The sequence below is a fragment of the Neltuma alba genome, unplaced genomic scaffold, assembly GCF_004799145.2.
Source record: "Neltuma alba isolate B1F8T4 unplaced genomic scaffold, ASM479914v2 tig00010875_pilon, whole genome shotgun sequence".
In the NCBI taxonomy this organism is placed as follows: Eukaryota; Viridiplantae; Streptophyta; class Magnoliopsida; order Fabales; family Fabaceae; genus Neltuma; species Neltuma alba.
The window spans coordinates 629,557-649,610 of NW_021635666.1; the positions used below are offsets into that span (position 1 = coordinate 629,557).

Below are 20,054 nucleotides of genomic sequence, written 5' to 3' on the forward strand. Positions count from 1 at the left end.
TAGAAGTAAGCATCCCATTAATAATTTTGTTGGATATGACAAGTTATCACCTAGAATGCAAGAACTAAATTGGCTAAAGGAAAGATACCAAAGTTTTTAGGAAGCCATTAAAGATGCAATCGATAAAGAACTAAATGCATTGTGGAAAAATAAGACATGGAAGTTGATTTACCTATAAGAAAATTTATTGTGTGTAAATGGGTGTTCACCAGTTAAATACAATCAGATGGTAGCCTTAACAGGTAAAAAGATTAATTGGTAGCCAAAAGGTTAACTCAAGCAGGGGGGATTGACAACCCAAAAGACATTTGCTCTTGTGAAGTGCGGCACAATCAAAATAGTCCTCTCCCTGCAAATTTGGTTTGGCCCTTTTACCAACTCGATGTTAAAACACCTTATACAACGGTGATTAAGGAAATGAAATCTATATGAATGTTCTCCTTGGACTTGAGGCAATTGGTGGCCATGTCAACTTCACAAATCCATCTATGGTCCAAAACAGTCCACCAGGAGCAAGACCTGAAGGTACTCCTATGTTCTCTGATTACATAAGAGCACTAGTTAACATTAAGGGATATTATTGGTTGGTTGGTAAGCTTATCTATTTGTCTCATACCCATTGTAATATTTTCTTCCCCATTAACGTTGCTAGCCAATTCATAAATCAACCCCAGGAAAAACAGATGCGGATGGCCAAATATTGAACAATCTAAAAACGGCACAAGGTAAAGGCATTCACCTTAGGAAAAGAAGTACACAAAACCTAGAAGTATATACTGAAGAGTTGACTACGGTAGGTCAATAGAAGACATGAGGTCAGCCACAAGATATTTCACCTTTCTATGGGGAAACATGGTTATATTGAGGAGTAAGAAAAAAAAAATGTGGCATCCAAAAGTAGTGCGGAGTCTGAGTATTGAGCTTTGGCACTTGGCATATGCAAGGGAAAGAAGCCAATTGGATGCAAATAGGTCTTCTCACCCAAGTGTAATTCTAATGGCACTTTAGATCAATATAAAGCTAAATTGGTCACTAAAAGGTATGCTTAGACCTATAGGGTAGATTATGAAGAAGCTTTTGCATTAATCGCAAAGATGAATACCTTCCATATCCTATTATCTTTGGCTACTAATCAGGATTGGAAAATATTACAGTTTGATGTAAAAAATGCATTTTCACATGGTGATTTAAAGGAGAACGTTTATATGGAGGTTCCACCTGGTTTTTACTCTCAACTGGTTCTTGGCACAATATGTAGACCTAGAAAGGCACTTTCTGGCTTGAAACAATCACCAAGCCATGGTTTGGGAGGTTTACAAAACCTATGGTTCGCATGTGATACAAATAACGCCAGAAGTGATAATCTTACTTGTCTATGCTAATGACATCATAGTAACAAGATATCATTTGGAAGGCTCTGATTCTCTGCGAACATGGTTGATGAAAGAATTCATCATTAAGGACTTAGGAAGGGCCAAATAATTTTTGGGCATTGAGGTTGCCTATTCCAAACGTGGTATATTTATATCTCAACAAAATAGTGCTCTTGACACATTGCCGAAATAGGGAACTTTGGTTGCAAGTCTGTGTATACACCAGCAGAACAAAATCACAAGCTTTGTGAGGCATGGAAGCAAGCTCCCCCACCAAAGCCAAATCAAAAGCCTCATGAAATACCAAAAGATCGTCTGATCAACAAGGAATCCTACCCAAAGCTTGTTGGTAAGTTGATTTATTTAGCTTACACAAGGTTTGATATGGCATATGCATTTAGTCAATTTATGGATGATCCCAAAGAATCACATCTGAGAGTAATACATCAAATACATCGCTACTTGAAGAGTACTCCAGAAAAAGGGATTCTGATAACTGATGTAATTAGCAGTGAATGTTGGTAGTAGTTGGCAGTTAGGGTTTAGAAATTAGTTCTCTGGCATTTATTAGTCCTGTAAAAGCTCCTTGTACAAATAGCCATGTAACCTAGTTAACGAATAATCAGAAACATTTTTTCCTCTCAACATTTTGTCAGTTTTCATGCTGTCTCTTTCTAGAAAGCTCTAGATCAGATAGTGCTTCACTACAATGTAATGCTCCAACAATGACCTTGGGTTGAATGAACCATTTAAATCTTCAAAAGAATAAAGTTTTAATAAATTTCCAGCTTATAATTTTGATCAACAAACGCTAGCTCATTTTGTAATGTAATACTAATTAGTCAAAATAGATGATTATAAATCATGCATCCAAAATGATAATAAGAAAATGCAATAGCTAGATTCCAACAAAAACATAGAAGAAAACCTCCAAGGCATGTCTTGAGGACTCCTTTACACGAGCATAAACATATTCTGTTTTTCCTGTAATATCAAAAATCATATTGAAGAACCATCCAGGTAGTAGCCTTATCATATGGTATGCTGAAATGCTTGATAATGATATTGCAACAAGTCTTGCCAGACAAATAATTCTCATGTGCCCATACCAGCATATAGAATAAGCATCAAGACTACATTTTGGAGCAGGATAAACGCAGCTAAGCAGTTCATCAGTTAAAGTAGCCAATTATAAGGTTGCATTATTGGGGGGGATATCTTGCCTTTATTGTAAATATTCTTTTCTGATTGTGTTGTTTATTACTACCTCCGATCCTAATTATAAGAACTAGTTGACTAATTTGAGGAGATTAAGAAAGGAAGTTGAATTAGTTATTTGTCTTAAATAGGTATTGTCTTTTCTAAAATATCCTTGCTAATCAAATATATTAGTTAGAATTACCATTGTTAGAAGGACTACTTTGGAGAAAAATGTCTAAATATGAGAGACAAAGTGGATTGAGGTCTTATATTTAGGACCAAAATAAAAGTCAAACAAGGTCTCATATTAAGGACCGGAGGTAGTAGTATCTATTAGCGCCCTTCAATAGCCTTTACTCTCCTGTCTTTCCCTCACTGTATAGATACAGATGTAATGTACCTTTCAGAAATAGAAGAAATACAATTTTTTCATCCCAAACTTTCAACAATTATACACAAGATCCATGAATGAACGATTCTCTCAAAAGTTTGAGCTATCAAGCGAAGATCTTGAATAATTTTAAACTAACCACTAACATGCTGCTTCACAAAATCTCGCTTTGAACTACCAATGTAGACAAACACAACTTGCCGTTTCGTGTGCAGTCAGATATTGAGTATAATTAATACTAGTATTTCTTTAATTATTTTTTAAATCTGTTCTTCATTAGCTAACCCATCTTTCTCTTTAAAGAAGCCCACATGCAGGCATTTGCGACCTTCTGTCTGTCACAGTCAGTCCAGAGCACGTTGCCAGCCTCTTTCCCACCTAGCCCAGTCATGAGACTGAACCTACTATGAATTAGTCATAATACTGAGGATTTATAGAATATACATGCCACCTATGGGTTAAACAAGAAAAATGGGTTGAAGTGATATCAATTGGTGCGTACCTCTCTGAAAGGGAAAGACAAATTGAGTCATATGCTTGGTACAGGAAATGCAAAACAAAATTTGTGGACTCGGATGAACAAAACATTATGATTATGTAATAGGGGTGGAATTCCATGACACTTGAAATCAGTGATATGTGCATGTTCCTAAGCTCGACTAAGGAGATATGGGGTTCTGTCACAATAGGCCAATTCTAAAGTACGGGATGGTGCATAGATCTATAGTCAAATATCAAGTAGGGAGAAAGGTTTATGGCAGAAAATGGTCAATTACTATTGTATCAAGATGAAGTTCAGTGAAGATGCAGCTATTCTGAAAAGATCTATGAAGCCAAAAAAAAAAGGGACTTCTCAATTTCTTGCAGGCTTTTAAGTTTGATGCTATGAGATCTGAAATACTGGGGAGGGAAGAATTATACAACCTAGAATGAGACCATTGTTGTAGTGCTAGAAAATAAAGAACAATGGAGTGCTATGATGGATACACAAACAATGGAGAGCTCTACTTTGGCGTTCAAAACTGATGCCTAATAGTCTGATAAGAACGATACACACAAGAGTAGAATATTAAGTCCAACAAAGATTATTTGGGGTTCATCTAATTGCAAGAAGCCTAATCACACTATGCCCTGTGGGTAGCACGGACTTGGCTTTGTAGAAGTGGAAGTAGAAGAGGAATTGGGAAAATAGGCTGTTTGGTAGAGAATCCAGTTCGATAAAAAATGTTGGAATCCACCTTCACCGTCCTACCCAATGAACTCACTTCCTCCATCAAGAATAGCTTACATGACTATTTTACCCATCACCTTCTCCTTCCTGTAAAGGTTTCTAATGGAGCTAAAATTGAACCCCCAAAGAAAATAAAATGAATGAATAAAATCTAAAGGTAAAAATAAACTAAACCATGGATTAAAATAGCTTGAAACTTATACAGTGCCATGAAACAATTATTTATCTGAACAACAGCAGCTTACTGAGAGAGATCTTTTCCCTGACTTTGTCCTTCACAAGTGTTGATCACTCATGTTCTACACACATGATAGGATCCAAGATAGGTAGAGAGAAAAAGAGGAAGGAGAAATCTTCATTGAACTATGAAATCGGAATCTAACAAGTGTTTGGGTAGAAACAAAACCATGATTTTAAAAATACTTTTACGGTATACAAAATAAATATGTAGAAGATTTTGTCTCGATTTGTGGAAAGAGCACTTTTGGGGTTATCCAAAAAAGAAAATGTCTATTATAACATGAGCAAGGATCTTAAACTCATACCAATACAAAAGCCTAAGGAGAATTGCCCGAAATTACAATGAATCTCAAAATCTACTTTAACTCTCTCTACTGCCTTATTTATAATATAAAAATAAAAATAGATGCTTATTAAATATTAAATAATAATTAATAAATTAGAAAATAACTAACTAGATCCTAACCAGCATTGACTCAATGACAAACAAAACCTAATTGGGATATTTACAAATAATATATCTTTATTATTTGTAACAGAAAATAAATTAACAACTAAAAATATGCTAACTGATCCACCAGCTTCATCTACTTTCACCCACAATCCCATGATATACTATATCTATCAACGCAACCATCATATTTACAACAAAATGCATTCATAATTAATTATACTGAACACGTTTAAGTGGCATTCTACCAAACCATATCTGGAAATCACAGTGAAAACATTGTGCTTTTGTTATAGCAAGTTTGCATTCTCTTCCTTTCTATTTTGGGTATTGTCAGTAGCAAGTGCAGTCAAAACCAAATAATATACGATATAGACATAGTGTGACAAGTGAAGCAACAAAAAGCTTAGCTGCTAGACTCACCATCAACCTTCTTGTATATCAAGTGCAGTGGGACAGAATATCTACGAGAAAACCCTTCAATGGCCTGGGACATGAAATACCTAAATAAAGGACGACCTTTTTGAAACCAAATTTAATATAAAAGTAGTATAGGTTAACAAGCGCAGCAAAGACCTTTGCTGGATTTCCTTGTTCATCAAATGCTTTTGATACAGGAGGCCCTCGAACCTCAACCTCCTTTTCAGCTTGTTTGGTGCAAAGATTTTCAACAGTGACCTGTGAATTCGATAACAGGGTATACATAACTGTCACTTTTAGTGTGAAACATATGAAAAAGTGTTGAAAAACTTATACATGAGCATCACAAAAATTGCTACAAAAAGCATTAACTTTAAGAACTCAAGCATTTGTCCATAAAATCCTGAACATGAATACTTGGGCATTTATACACAAGAAAACTTGAATGTGCCAACTTGTAGTTATGCTATGATCAGAAAATAACAATCAAAATCTAGATTTTATTGGTACACAAATAGATATTTAAAGCGACTTTAGAGATGATGCAAAGTCCAAATGTTACACACTTGTTCGGTGCAGGGAAGAGAGCACCATCATAAAAAATGATTTGTTCAATATTTGAAGGAGCTCCGCAATTACAAATATGCTTATCCGGAAATACTTCTCTATGTAGGAGTATCAGTCAGTAATTGGAAATAAAATATAATGTGAAGTTGTAAATCATAATCCCTAATTCACATGTCATGACAAGAGAACAAAATCAAAGAAGTTGCACGAGAAAGAAGCTCATAAGTTTCTCAATCAATCAAGTTTTGAAGAACGATAGAAATTTGAAGAACGATTACTATAATACATGATCGCGACAATGCATATGGGAGAATTATGAAGAACAAATTATTCCCATCCAAGCCTCTTCCTAAAAATCAAATTTTGGGCAATTGCCCGATTTATCAAACACTAGATGAAAAGAAGCATCCTTGTGAAGTAAATTTTTCTAGATTTATGTTAGTTACATTCAGAGCTGTAGTGGCATCCCAATTTATGTTATTACATTCAGAGCTGTAGTGGCATGCCAATTTATGTTAGTGACATTCAGAGTTGTGGTTAGCATCCCAACCAGATTTGAGCCGTAAGTGCTTCACATATCCTTATGCCATAAAGCAGTCATCAAAGCTTGAGGAGGTGTGTTGGGAAGCACAATTATCCAAGCTAGAGATCCAGCTTGAGGGGGAGTATTCAGATGCGCTAGTTTAGAATTAACTAATATTATGCTTATTGTTTATTATTTCCTTAATTATGTCTTATCCTAGGATTAGATTTGGATATTATATCCTATATTCGTATCTTATCATATTTATCTAACTTAGAAGAATAAATCATATTTGCTTATAGGAACTTTTGTGATGGATTATTACATCACTTAAAAGAAAATAATCGAAAGTAAATGATTTGTCCCATTGCTAATTCAAACACAATGATTATGTTGTATAATTGTAGGATTTGGAGGATTTAAGTGGAGGGAAAAATGGGGCCTCTGAGTTATTATTGATCCTTAAATCAATAAGAGTACAATAGGATCTAGAAAGGCAAGTCAAGGTTCAATAGCAACCACAATAGGCATACATACCACTAATCTTCGTGGGGTACCAAACGCTTGCACTTCGCCATGGTCCAACCTTTGCTTCTCAAGCAATTGCAACATCAAATCCTTTAGCTACAATAACAAGCACAGCAAAATAAATAAAGAACAACAATGGGATATTATAAGTTTACCTAGCCATAGAAAGAAAAGAGAGAAACAGTTAGATTTTTAAAAAAAAAATCCAGAACAGAAAAAATAACATGATAAAAAATTCCATCTAATAATTCAGATGAAAATAAGTTATACTTGCTTGCTTGCATCAACAACATCTTGAGGTGGCATCTCTTCAGTTCCAATTTCAATAACAAATGCTCTTGATTGATCATGCACCTAAAACCAAAGAAAGATTAGAATCACACAACCTTATCAATAAACTCATCTAAGCAGGGCAGTACCTGCCAAGCAAGGCCTTGGTTTAAAAACAAAACGGAAAAAAAAAAAAAAGAATAGAGGAAAACCGTGAATTATGGCCCATTTAGAGATTTTGTAGCTTAATGATAGAATCCAAGCTATGATATAGAGAATAAGGAAGAGAAGGCTTCATTAAGTTATGAGATCATGATCTAACCTCTTAAATTAATAAAGATTAAAAGAAATCTTTAGTAGAAGATGAGCAAGGATCTTAAACTCATTCAACTAATAAATAAAGCCTTAGGAGAATCTCCACTTGTAAAACAAATACAAATTTTACTTCCAGATGATTTCTACAGGAGTTAAAACTTAAATATTTATATAAGAAAAATAACTAACGGCTCCAAAAAAATGCTCCTAAAACTACGCCATTAACCCACGACTCAGATAATGGGAATAACTACTTAAAATTAAATAAGCAAAATTATTGACATAATCTGCAAGTATCATAACCCACTACTCCTAAACTTGAGGACAACTCAACAAACTAGAAAAATAACCTAAATAAAATAGAAAATATCTAAAATAATTTAAATAAAGATTTATTCCTAATATTTCTTTAACTCCCCAAATCGCCTATAAAAGTATCCCACAGTAATCGGTGCTCTATCAATACTTCCCCATTGGAATTTCACCCTGTCTTCAAGGCAAAATATAGGCAATAGCTACGTTTCATGTCCGTGATTGCCTTCCCCAGAATTGCTTTAAAAGAGATTTCAGCACCTTCTGGCTTCATCACAACAGTAGCCTCGTCCTCTTTTGAAATTTCCAAGAGAGAGAATGGCGATGTGTAGCAATGCCCAAGTCTAACAGGAGTCCCAGACTAAAAGCAGATACCTTTACCATGACGGTGCTGGCACTCATGCTCTGAAATAGAAATGTGTGAGGCTGAAAGTGGATTGAGTTCGCTGGGATATACGAGATCTGAAGAAGAGAAGGTCGCATCTCCTTAGCATCACAATCGAAGGAACTAGCCATCAAAAGAGTTGTATTTCAAATGGCTTACTTCACAGCTTTAGACCCATAGGGATCATAGGCCTCATAATGCACTTCCATGAACAGGTCTATAAGAATCCATTTGGGCTTCTCGGCTATGGTCTAAGGCTCTAATGTGAAGCTAATAGCTTTGTACACTGTTTTAGGAGTAGCAACTTCCCGTTTATAAATTTTCTTTCCAGTGACTTCCAGATAAAACTGGCGAGCTGTGGTTCTCTAGCTAGGGGCCATAGTATGGTAAGCATGGCCTTGAACTATGGATGCTGCAATTTTAGAATTAATGATATCAAGGCGGGCTATGATGTAAAGCAATTGGTAAGGTTTATAAGAGGGGAAAATGTTCAGATGGGGCATTGCATGCTGAGATGGTCAGAATGAAGGTTTAGAAGCAGAGTTTATATGGAAGGAACCCATAATGGATCGAACGGCTCTGATACCAAATGAGAGGATCCAAGATATGATAAAGAGAGTAAGGAAGAAAGGGCTTTATTAAGTTACGAGATCAGGATCTAACCTCATAAATTAATAAAGATTAAAAAAAATATCTTTAGTCTTAAACTCATTCAACTAATAAAGCCTCGAGAGAATCTCCACTCACGAAACAAATACTAATTTTATTTCCAGATGATTTCTACATGAGGTAAAACTTAAATATTTATAGGTAGAAAAATAACTAATGACTCCAAAAAATACTCCTAAGACTATCCCATTAATCCACAACTTACAATGAGAATAACTGCCTAAAAACAAACAAATAAAATTATTGACATAATCTGCAAGTATCATAACCCACTACTCCTAAACTTGAGGACCACTCAACAACTTAGAAAAATAACCGAAACAAAATGGAAAATATCTAAAATTGTTTAAATAAATGTTTATTGCTAATATTTCTCTATTTTCCCAAATCGCCCATTATCCCACAGTAACTGGTGCTATCACTTTACAAGACATTACGCTATAAATACTCTAAAAGATCCACAGTTGAAATCCTAAAATTATTTGGTAACATGCAGAGATTGTAAAGGAAGTTTATCTTCTAGATAGAAAAACCATGACGGAAACAAATAATTTTGTCAAGTATGATGGCAGTATTTGCATGGTGCCCCTACTTCTTTGGAGATCAAGGGAGAAAGAAAGGAAGGAAGTTGACTTTCTAGAAAGGAGATACTTAGCGAAACAAATAATTTTTTTCAGGTAAAACAGTAGTATTTGTGTAGCGCACCTTCTCATTTGGAGATTAGCAAGCCTATATAAAAGGAGAACCTTAAAAGGAGGATGAAAACATCAACAATCCTATAAAGAACCAGCATTTTTGAAAAAGGGATGAATGAATAAATATTAACAACATTGATATTTTGGGTATGCAAACTAACCTTATCAACTGCAGCCACCAAAACTTCTTTTGGCAGTGATAAATTTTCAGGTTCAGAGATGAAACCAAGTGGGTAGCCCAGTGACTCCCTAGTCTTCAACCAAAGTTGTGCACATTGACGAGCTAAACTGAAGCAAACAATGCATGCAGAGAATAAGGAAACGCTAAAGATCAGTAAAAAGAAGGGAAATTATTTTTTTTTGTGTTTTTTTTTTGGGTGGGGGGGGGGGGAATAGAGTTCAATGACGTCGTATGTTCTATATAGCCAAATCCACCTAGCGAGATGAGACTTTGCTGCTGTTGTTGCTGTTTTCTTTTTCTTTTTCTTTTTCTTTTTTTTTTGGGGGGGGGGGGGAATGTTCAATGTAACTTCTTTCTCTCACTCACATCAGCTATCCCTATTTCCTAGCACTCCTAATCAAAACAAGTAAAAGAACAAGAACATCAAAATTGTCACATTTGACATAACAGCTAAGAACAACATGTAACCATGCTCATAACATTATAAATCACTGTCACTATTAAAACAAAAGTGAGCAATTACACGGTCACTTTAAAGTTACCATACAAATTAAGTAGCATTACCTACGCATACGACCAAAGTACCGAGCACGCTCCGTTACCCCAACAAAGCCTCTTGAGTCCAAGATGTTAAACGCATGAGACGTTTTCAGAAGCTGATCATACCTAGCATTTTGTGGAACAAACATCAGAAGATAAGACAAGACGGGGAGGTAAAAATAGCACATCCGCTAAAGGCAACAAAAGCGGCTAAGAAGATATTTGAAAACAAAATTAAAATGCCATCAAACGTACGCAGGGATTGGAAGGCCTAAAGCAAGTAAAGAGCGTGCTTCCTCCTCAAAGAAATCAAAATGTTTCTGCACATGATCAACACTGGCATGCTCCAAATAATATGCACTCATTTCCTTCCTATGGAAGGTAAACAAAATAAATTATTCATCTTAGAGTAAAGCAGTTTCAAGATAAGGAAAACAAACATGCGAGGGTCAGAATTTTGAGAAGAGGATGCCAAAAATTGCCAAACTACACACGCGCGCGCGCACAAAAATGTGACAATCACAAAACAAGCCTCAGGAAGATTATACTTGGAAGTATTTAGGCCCATATAAATATGTGCCACTGATAAATGAGATCTCAATGCTACATTTCAACACTCACGTATTCACAAATGAAACTATCACCACTCAATTGTCTGATAGTGCATGAGTGGCAGAAAAATGAGATGGAAAAAAGAAAAAAGAAAAAATGCATTATGGATATTTCAAAGTCAAATCACATCCTTCAAGATACTGTGATGACAATTTAGAAGCTATAAATGATCCTTTTTTACTAACCACAACTTCTCTGCAGACATAAATAGTTAAGGGGGTATTTGGATAGAAACAAAACTATGGTTTTAAAAGTACTTTTATGGTATACAAAGTAAATATGTGAAGGAGTTTGTCTCGTTTTGCGAAAAAGTGCTTCCAAACACCCCCTAAGCTTGGAAATATAACACATTTGTTGTTATGGGAGTAGGTAGTTAGGGTTTGATATAACCGACAAAACAGAAGGTAAAAACAGTACTGGAACTCAATCAATCCAAAAATTCACCTCTCAAAAGCTTAGAAGATTACAGTAGAGAAGGCTCAAACACAAAAGTCAAAATATAGAAAGGAGAGAAGTTGAAAAATCTTCTTGGCATCATCTTTCACCAAAAAGCATAAAAGAGAAAATATGATTGAATGGCAAGCAGTAAGAGAAGTGAGGTACTCGCTCTCCAAGAACAATTCTCCATATGTAATCGCATCAGAATATTTAATTTTCTTGAAGTGATCAACCCCCTGTCACAAAATTTAGGAAGCATTCTCTGAGTAGTTTAAAATGTAAAAAGGGTTAAATGCTAAAAAAGAAAATAAACCAGCATACCTGAAGTAACATGAGGATACGTTCAAGACCATAAGTGATTTCAACAGAAATAGGTGACAGCTGGAGACTTCCAGCCTGGGGAAAGACATATATATATAGACAGAGAGAGAGAGAGAGAGATAAGAACATTAACAGGAAGAAGCATTCAAAACGTTTTAGGTAACAAAAACCGGTGAGCCTAAACCCAAGAATATATGATTAGAGAACAAAACTAAAGTACAAAATTTATGTTCCTAAAATCACAAAGTACAACATTATTCCAGTGAAATAAAACACACCTGCTGGAAGTACGTGAATTGAGTAATCTCCATCCCATCCATCCAAATTTCCCAGCCCAAACCCCATGCACCAAGAACCTAGATAAATTTTCAATTTGGCATATAATCCAAGACCATATCAATATAGAGATGATTGATTAACCATACAAATAACTTGGAAGCAAGTTAAATTGGCATCTCAATGAGTTACATTAAAATTAAAATCAGTATTATATTACCGGACTCTCCCAGTTGTCCTCCACAAATCGTATGTCATGTGAACTGACATCAATACCTATCACAGATACATGCCATCTATAAGTTCAGATCGAGAGTTGAAATTTTGGGGGATTTAAAAGACAAACAGAAGGAATTGTCTCATACTGCTCGTTTTCACAATTTTAAGTAACTGATATAAAATTAGAAAAATGCCCCATAGAGAGGTATGCCTTATAACCTTATAGAAGGCTTATTGCTTGATGCATATGATAGGATGCAGTGAGGGGTGTAAAAAGAGAATTGCGGGCTTGGAATTTGGTGGAGGACATGTTGGGCCATATTCTAAGGCCCACTTCACAGAATTTCATTTAAGATGCTTACATTATCTGTTCTAATATCATATGCCTAATCGTATGGGCTTAGGAATCAGGTTAGATTTATTTCCATCATCATTCGATTGATTTCCAGTATCTTATATGGATGTTACTAGATTCTATCAGGGTTCCCAGAACCTTGAAGGTCAACATGAACAAAGAGGGAAGATGGTTTTTTCTGCATGAGCTTCAAATAAAGAACTGATGCTAATGCATTATCAAATAGGTCATCCTAGTTTCAATTATATGTCAAAGTTGTCTCCAAATTTATTAAATGAAACTGATGGTTTTCATCACTGTGATATCTGTCAATTGGCAAAGCACATGCAAACCATTCACTCTCCTAAACCATTTGAGCCCTCTCAACCTTATTAGTTCTCTCTTTTCATGGCATTTTCCAATTAGCTGTGCAAAGAAATCTCATAAAGTAATGCAAAAAGACTAAAAACCTTAAGAATGACCAATAGGTTATCAAGCTAAAAATCAATGTAAAAGAACAAAATTTCATGCATGATTATCTATCCAAAGCTTATTCAGCTTTCACATGTTATTTCATGACATCCTTGAAAGGTTTTCCTTTCAACTTTTCATGGCATTTTCCAATTAGCTGCACAAAGAAATGCTTGTAAAGTAAAGCCAAATGATTAAAAAGCACTTTAAAGAAAGAATTCAAAGAAGATTGAGAGCATTCTACCTATAGCTGATAGGCTGTGAATAAAAAGATCCTGAGAATTTCCAGGATCAGGCTTCAGAATTACCTACAATCAAAAAGTAACAGATATCAATGGCACATGCAGACACAGAGATTTTAATAGAAAGATATTCAAACAACTTTAATTCTGAAGTTGATTGAAATATCAAACTTGACCTGAAATTGAGTGTGTCTTTGAAGCCTGTTTGGGTTTTCCCCGTACCGACTATCATCAGGGCGGATACTAGGTTCAGCGTACCTTCCAACATGAAAATAAAATTACCAAAAACTTCAATTCTAAGACCCTTGAAGTCTTCCTCACTCATCTTTTAAAATTGACGATGACAAAATATTGAAATGAAAAAACCTTCCTAAAACATCCAAACAAAATATTTCTAAGAAACATCCAATAGGAGAGTAGAAAGAACCAAAGAGAATGTTGAATCTAAGTTGATTGAGCTCTCATATGTTTTATCTAACTCTCAAGTTGGTGACATTTTAACCAACGAACTTCCAAGGATCAAGTTTGATGAATTATGCAGAAAGCTGGGGTGATAAATATCTCTTTCTCAGCTTGCAAAGGAGCGTTAGAAGTGGGCCTATTATTTAGGCCTTTAAATTTACCTTTCCTAAATATTTTTATAATGAATTTATTGTGTTGATTCTCTATTTTATTTTTGTTTTATTATTATCCCTTACTTTTAGGCTGATTGATGGGAATTTCATCATCCCTAAACTTTATTATATGATATGATTATTTAGAGGAATAAAATTTTTAAAACAATTCTGAGGCCAATTTACTTCATAATTTTATTGCACAACATATAAAGCCAAGGAAAAATAGAAAATTCACTATAAGAGATCAATCAACATTTATTAATTCATTAGTCATTATTTATTAAATATTAAAATAATAAAAAATAATGAATAATTTCTTAAGCAAGTTTTACAGCACCTCAAATTCAAAAGTCAAATATACTAGATGTGAAGGTAATACTATAAAATAAATTGCTAGATGCTACAGAATATTCTTGATCAAAATAAACTTGAAAAGAAACATACTTCTATGCCCTATACTTTTCTAGGAGGTTCAAAAGAATTACAAAATCATTCATCTTCAAAACTGTTCCAACTTTTTTTCTATTGAACCAAATCTTGAAGATTTTGATATGTACACTGATAAATAAACATCAAAATCATACTTACGCAACATCCATGGCTCTGGACCAAGAACCCTTAAGTATGTAAGTGGATTCATAGTCCCAGCTCCAACCTGGTTAATATAGGAAAATAATGGGTGAATCAAAGACTATCAACATTCAACACGAGTAGAAATTGTTCCCTGAGCAGATAGAACCAAGAAGCTCTCTTTAGCAAAATAAGAAATGAAACAACAAAAATAAAGACGAGCAAATGCAAATCAGTGTATGCGAGTGTTAAAAGAATAATGGTACTTTTTACGCCCAAAAAAAAAAAGGAATAGTGGTACTATGCAGTAGTGGTTTTCTAGCCTGCAAAGCACCATGAAGATTCAATATAGGTTATCCCATGTACATTCCCCAAGGGAAGCAGACCCAAGAGTTGATCCCATGAAGTATAAGATTGGAAAGAACAATATTTTTCACCTTAATAGACCAGACCAAGAGGCTTTACATTACAAATAAAAACAAAATTTTATAATTATGTAAAGAAATATTTGAGCCCCCAAAAAAATTATAACATTCCAAGAATACCTGAAAAATATTGTAAACCAAGTATGAATTAGTAAGTTCATTAGCTTGAATAATGTTGTGGAACCTGGACTTCTCCTCGCCATCAAGCACACCCCCCCCCCAAAAAAATAATAAAAAACTACATTTCATCTCTTGAGATTAAAGCTAAATAATCAGGTAGGGAAGCCATCAAAGGAATTATCCCCAAAAAAAAAAAACAGAGAGAAAAGAAAAAAAGGGAGCAATGCTTTGTTTGGATAAGGAGAAAATGGGCGAAAAGAAAATACAGTGGAGAGAAAATGATGAAAAGAAAAGAAGTGAAAAGAAATCTCTTCTTTTCTTTGGATAGGCAAGGGAAGAAAAATGACTAATTTGCATTGATACCAAGTTAAATGAGATTTCATATCTAACATCGATTTATGCATTGGCCATTTTTATAAATGTTTTGAAAAATAAAAATAAGAGATAAGATTTGAATGAAGTGTATTGAGAAAACTTCACATAATTTACTCCCCATTGTGCATTATGTGCGCAGTAACGTGTTTTTTATTTTTCAAAATAAATAAACATACCAAAACACTGTTTCCTATATATAGTTGCACTGTTTAAATATGAGAAGAATCCCATAGAAAAACAAAATAAAACTGCTAATTCAAATTACTTTATACCATGTATCTTTTTAGTTAAATCAAGTAAGTTAAATGATATTTTATATAAAAAAGTTGCAAGTGAAGTTAAACAAAACTGCAGCATACAGGATTTGTTTTCTAATCCCCCTATAAACATAGTTTTCCTCAGTTCAAACAGGTCCTGGGATGCTAATTAAAAATAAAAAAAAAGGTAAACTAGAATTTTTTTTTGGGCCCCCCCCCCCGCCCCGCCGGGGGGGGGGGGGGGGATCCATGAGGAAGCCGGGATCCGCATGAAGAAGCCATGCAGAAAAGGTTGAGTATGAGTAGACAGAGGAGAATGAAGCGAGAGTGAGTGGCTGAAGGAGTTGCTTTGGAAATGGCGTTTCACTCCAAAATCTCTCCGTTTTTGTAACCAAAAAAATGGATTAAAATGGAGAGAAAACATGTAGGTCTCATGCTCTTTTTCTCCCCAATTTTTCTTTCTCTGTCCTCTTGTACGTCACATCCAAATAGGAAATAATCTATTTACCTTCCCGTTTTATCTCCTAGCTTTCTCTTTGTCTCTACTTTCTCTCCATTTCTCCATTCAAAGAGGATCTTTTCTTTTTTTTTTTTGGGGGGGGGGGGGGGTGTGGTGCGGCGGTGTAAATAGGCAGTGACCATTACCTCTGTGTTGCTGCATTGCATTATGGCACATCCCACAGAAGCCCAATATTCCTGCAATCCCAATAGTAACAACCAGTCAAAAAAGAAAAAAGACGTTTTGCAACTTGCCTTTTACTCGCTGCATATAGCAATAACAGTAAAGCGAAGGGAATCCTCCAAAATGATATCCGCCTGAAGTGTCTCAGAATAGAGCACCTAGGACGATTGTCACAGCAACGAACAAGATGAGGCACAGAAGGATCATAAATTGGGTCAGGCCCATAAGGATGAACTGGAGAAATCCGAACCAATCCCACTTCAAACAAAATTTCCATAACTAAAACCCATGGACCAGAATTTGCGCAACCCCCTCATCCGTTCGATCACTAAAACCTGCATTTCCATAAATTGAGAACCAAATGGATACGGTTTAATGGAACTGAGTGACCAGCCTTCATCTCGTCCGTTGCTGCGACTAAAGGCTCAACCATCAATTCAAAGGATCCGTTCCCAATACAAGCATCGTCAGAAGTTCGTTGCAGGACCTGAAGGCGCTGAATGGCTTGCTGAAAAGTAAGCACAGAACCTTTCTCAGTCTGGCTCTTTAACTCAGTAGAAGAATGCCGTGAAATCGAAGCAGCGCCAGCGGCAGAGACATTGGCACTGGTGAATTGACGGCGGGAGAGCGGCAAGCATAACCCGTTGGCCGCGACTTTGCCTGCCCGGAGCACCATGAGGTGAGAAGGGTGGGGCTTGAGAACGGAGACGACTAAGGGGAGGGCCAGGATAGCCATGGCCAGTGACTCCGAAGAGGGACGCCAGATAGCAGTACTGTGCTGTCCTAGGAATGCGAAATTAAGGACGGAGATAAGACGATAGGGTTTAACATCAGCCGTTACCGCGGGCTCACAACGGTCGGAACCCGCCTTAATTATTCGGGCAAAATTTATATTTTGTCCTATGGATATAGATTAGTAGTTGTTTTTCCCCCTCAAGGCCAATAAGAATAGTTCATTTGTAAGTTAGACTTATAATCCCACCCCTGGTTCAGCTAGTTGCCTAATGTAAATAAATTAAAAAAATTTGTTAAGTTAGTTATGTGTAATAAATAGATATTGTCTTTTATAAAATACTCTTGTTAATCATGTATATTAGCTAGAATTACTATTTGATAGAATCTTTAACATATGCAACTATTGTAAGAGTTATTTTAGAAATAATAGATAAATATAAAATACAAAGTGTATTGAGATTTTATATTTAGAACTAAAATTGAAAGTCAAACTACCTCTTATATTAAAAACCGGAGAGTATGTTTTTATATAAAATAAGTGAATTTGAATCCTCTTTTTATCTATTTTTCTTCTTTTTTCCCCTCTCACCCCATTCGCCTCTTTAGATTGAAAATAAATAGTTGAGATTTAATATTTTATAAAATTACTTTTTTGTGAGAAGTTTTTGATAGAGCCTAATAGCATGGTGTGATTCATGTAGCCAACTCCACTTAGTAAAATAAGGCTTTGACATTATTGTTGTTGTATTTTTTTTCTATTGCATATAACCTCTAAACGTGACAGTCAAATTTAAGTAGGGCTGGTAATAAGGGCCAACTTACGGGTTGCGGATTGGCTCGTAACGAATTGAACTCATATGGATCGGGTTGAAAATATTCGTTTGAAGGAGCTAACCCTTAACCCGCTAAGACGGGTTGGTAGATTTGCCCGCCAAACACTTATTTTTTTCAATAAAATTTTTTTTACTTTTTTAATATTTTTTTATACAATATCTAAAAGTAATAACAAAGTTTTTGTTTTTTCTTGAAATATTTGATTGAAAGCACCAAATAAATTATATGAGTATTTTTTTAATTTTTTAGATAGGATATAATATATAATAATATAATTATAATAATTAAAAAATTTTAAAAAATAAATGTGGGTTAGCCCAACAGGCGAGTTGCAAGCCTGACGATGCAAGTTAAAAAAGCTCGTTTACTAACGGATTGGCTTTTGACCAACCCTATCCGGCTATTTTTGGCGAGTTTTACCGGCCCCAAATTTGAGTAGTTTATTTTCTTTTAATTTTTTATGTAATATTATACTCCCTCCATTCCTTTTCTTTAAAAAAAAAAAAATCCTCATAACAAGGTTTCTAAGCATAAGAAATAATTTTTTTGGTCTAAAAGTTTAAACTGATTTTTAATTTTACCTCATTGAATATACGTCACTTATTATCTTTTTAATAAATTTTTACTCACTATCTCCAGTGTACTCTCTTTATAAATAAGGTATAATTAGAAATATATATTATATATTTATTGTTTTTAACTTATATTTTAAGTCATATAATTTTTGAAGTTGTTTATTATTAAAAAAAACAGAACCAAGGGAGTAATATAATTTTTATAAAATATTGACGTAAACCAAGAAGGACACTAAGAAAGACTACAGTAAGGAAGAGGGAGAAAGGAAGAAACTGTAGAAACTAGAAAATAGAAAACAGAAAAGCTCACGTTAGGTGGTTTCCCCTTTAATCGCTTGTCCCAAAAAAAAGAAAACAAAACAAAAAAGCGAAAACCTAGAAAGAAAAGTTACTGTCGTCTCATTCGATATTCAGAATTTACTGTCAATCCTAGTACTGCTTATGAAAGCAATTAATATTGATTATGACGATGGTGATCCTTATGAGAGTCTTAGAATAATAAAATAACAATAAATCAAAATAAGCCTAAAATAATACTTATCCTATCTTTAATATAATATCTATTTAACTAATTTGATTAGATTAAGAAAATTAGGTAAGTGAATTAATTATAAGAAATGTAACATGTTTTTTCTAAAACACTATAATCATCTTTTTTAATACCCTCTTCCTCTTCTACTTGATTATGGTTTAGGGAGTATTCATAAGGGTAATTTAGAGAAAAATTGATAAATATGAGAAATGGGTCTTATATTTAGGACCAAAACCAACTCAATAATTAGGTCTTATATTAAGGACCGGAGGAGTAATATAAATCACATCCTAATAATAAAATCCTAAGTTTAATCTAATAATAATGATCCTATAAAGAAAGGGAAAGGAATTGAAGGAAAAAATTTAATGAGTTTGATTTTAAAAATTTTAAAAATATGATTAAAAGTTTTTAATTAATTTTTCTTACTCTTTTATTTTACATATGATCTGTATTAAAATTTTACAACCCGCTTTTACAAATTTTCAAATCAAAACTATTAAAATTTTCTATCCCCTCCATTTTTCTTGTACCAAATATAGGGCACACGGCATCATACTATGTGCTCATGTATATGTGCATCACTCCACATAGAATTATAGTGTACATAATACAACTTACCCTTTTGATACTTAATGTAAGATGTATTTAACTGATTAGATTAAAGAAATCAGTTACTAAACATAGGGTAATAGGCATACTATGTGTTCATGTATATGTGCATCACTCCACATAGAAATTATAGTGTACATAATACAACTTACCCTTTTGATACTTAATGTAAGATGTATTTAACTGATTAGATTAAAGAAATCAGTTACTAAACATAGGGTAATAGGCATACTATGTGTTCATGTATATGTGAATCACTCCACATAGAAATTATATTGTAGATAATACAACTTACTTCTCTAATTATTAATGTAAAACCTATTTAATTAATTTAATTAGATTAAAAAGTTAGATAAATTAGTTAATTATAAAAAATATGACATGAATTTCTTAAAACACCATAATCATCTTTCTTAATATCTTCTATCCTTCATCTACTTAATTATAATTGAAAAGCATCAATAGAAGTAATTTAAAAAAATGATAAATATGAAAAATATATCTTATATTTAGGAC

General features: G+C 34.2%; 1 protein-coding gene across 1 annotated transcript in view; it reads right to left on the reverse strand.

The window, feature by feature from the left end:
* Window positions 1-17,062, reverse strand: part of LOC114759636 (glycine--tRNA ligase, chloroplastic/mitochondrial 2) — a 39,441-nt gene extending 22,379 nt beyond the window's left edge. The window contains exons 1-17 of the mRNA XM_028948841.1: window positions 16,738-17,062; window positions 16,214-16,264; window positions 14,406-14,476; window positions 13,381-13,462; window positions 13,207-13,270; window positions 12,159-12,214; window positions 11,941-12,018; window positions 11,663-11,737; window positions 11,507-11,577; window positions 10,547-10,663; window positions 10,316-10,417; window positions 9,732-9,858; window positions 7,195-7,278; window positions 6,934-7,020; window positions 5,463-5,564; window positions 5,310-5,373; window positions 2,302-2,357 (exon numbers count right to left, since the gene is read on the reverse strand). Coding sequence (XP_028804674.1) covers window positions 2,302-2,357; window positions 5,310-5,373; window positions 5,463-5,564; window positions 6,934-7,020; window positions 7,195-7,278; window positions 9,732-9,858; window positions 10,316-10,417; window positions 10,547-10,663; window positions 11,507-11,577; window positions 11,663-11,737; window positions 11,941-12,018; window positions 12,159-12,214; window positions 13,207-13,270; window positions 13,381-13,462; window positions 14,406-14,476; window positions 16,214-16,264; window positions 16,738-16,986 — 1,536 coding nt within the window. The 5' untranslated portion in view covers window positions 16,987-17,062. The remainder of the gene's footprint in view (window positions 1-2,301; window positions 2,358-5,309; window positions 5,374-5,462; window positions 5,565-6,933; window positions 7,021-7,194; window positions 7,279-9,731; window positions 9,859-10,315; window positions 10,418-10,546; window positions 10,664-11,506; window positions 11,578-11,662; window positions 11,738-11,940; window positions 12,019-12,158; window positions 12,215-13,206; window positions 13,271-13,380; window positions 13,463-14,405; window positions 14,477-16,213; window positions 16,265-16,737) is intronic.
* Window positions 17,063-20,054: the final 2,992 nt, after the last annotated feature.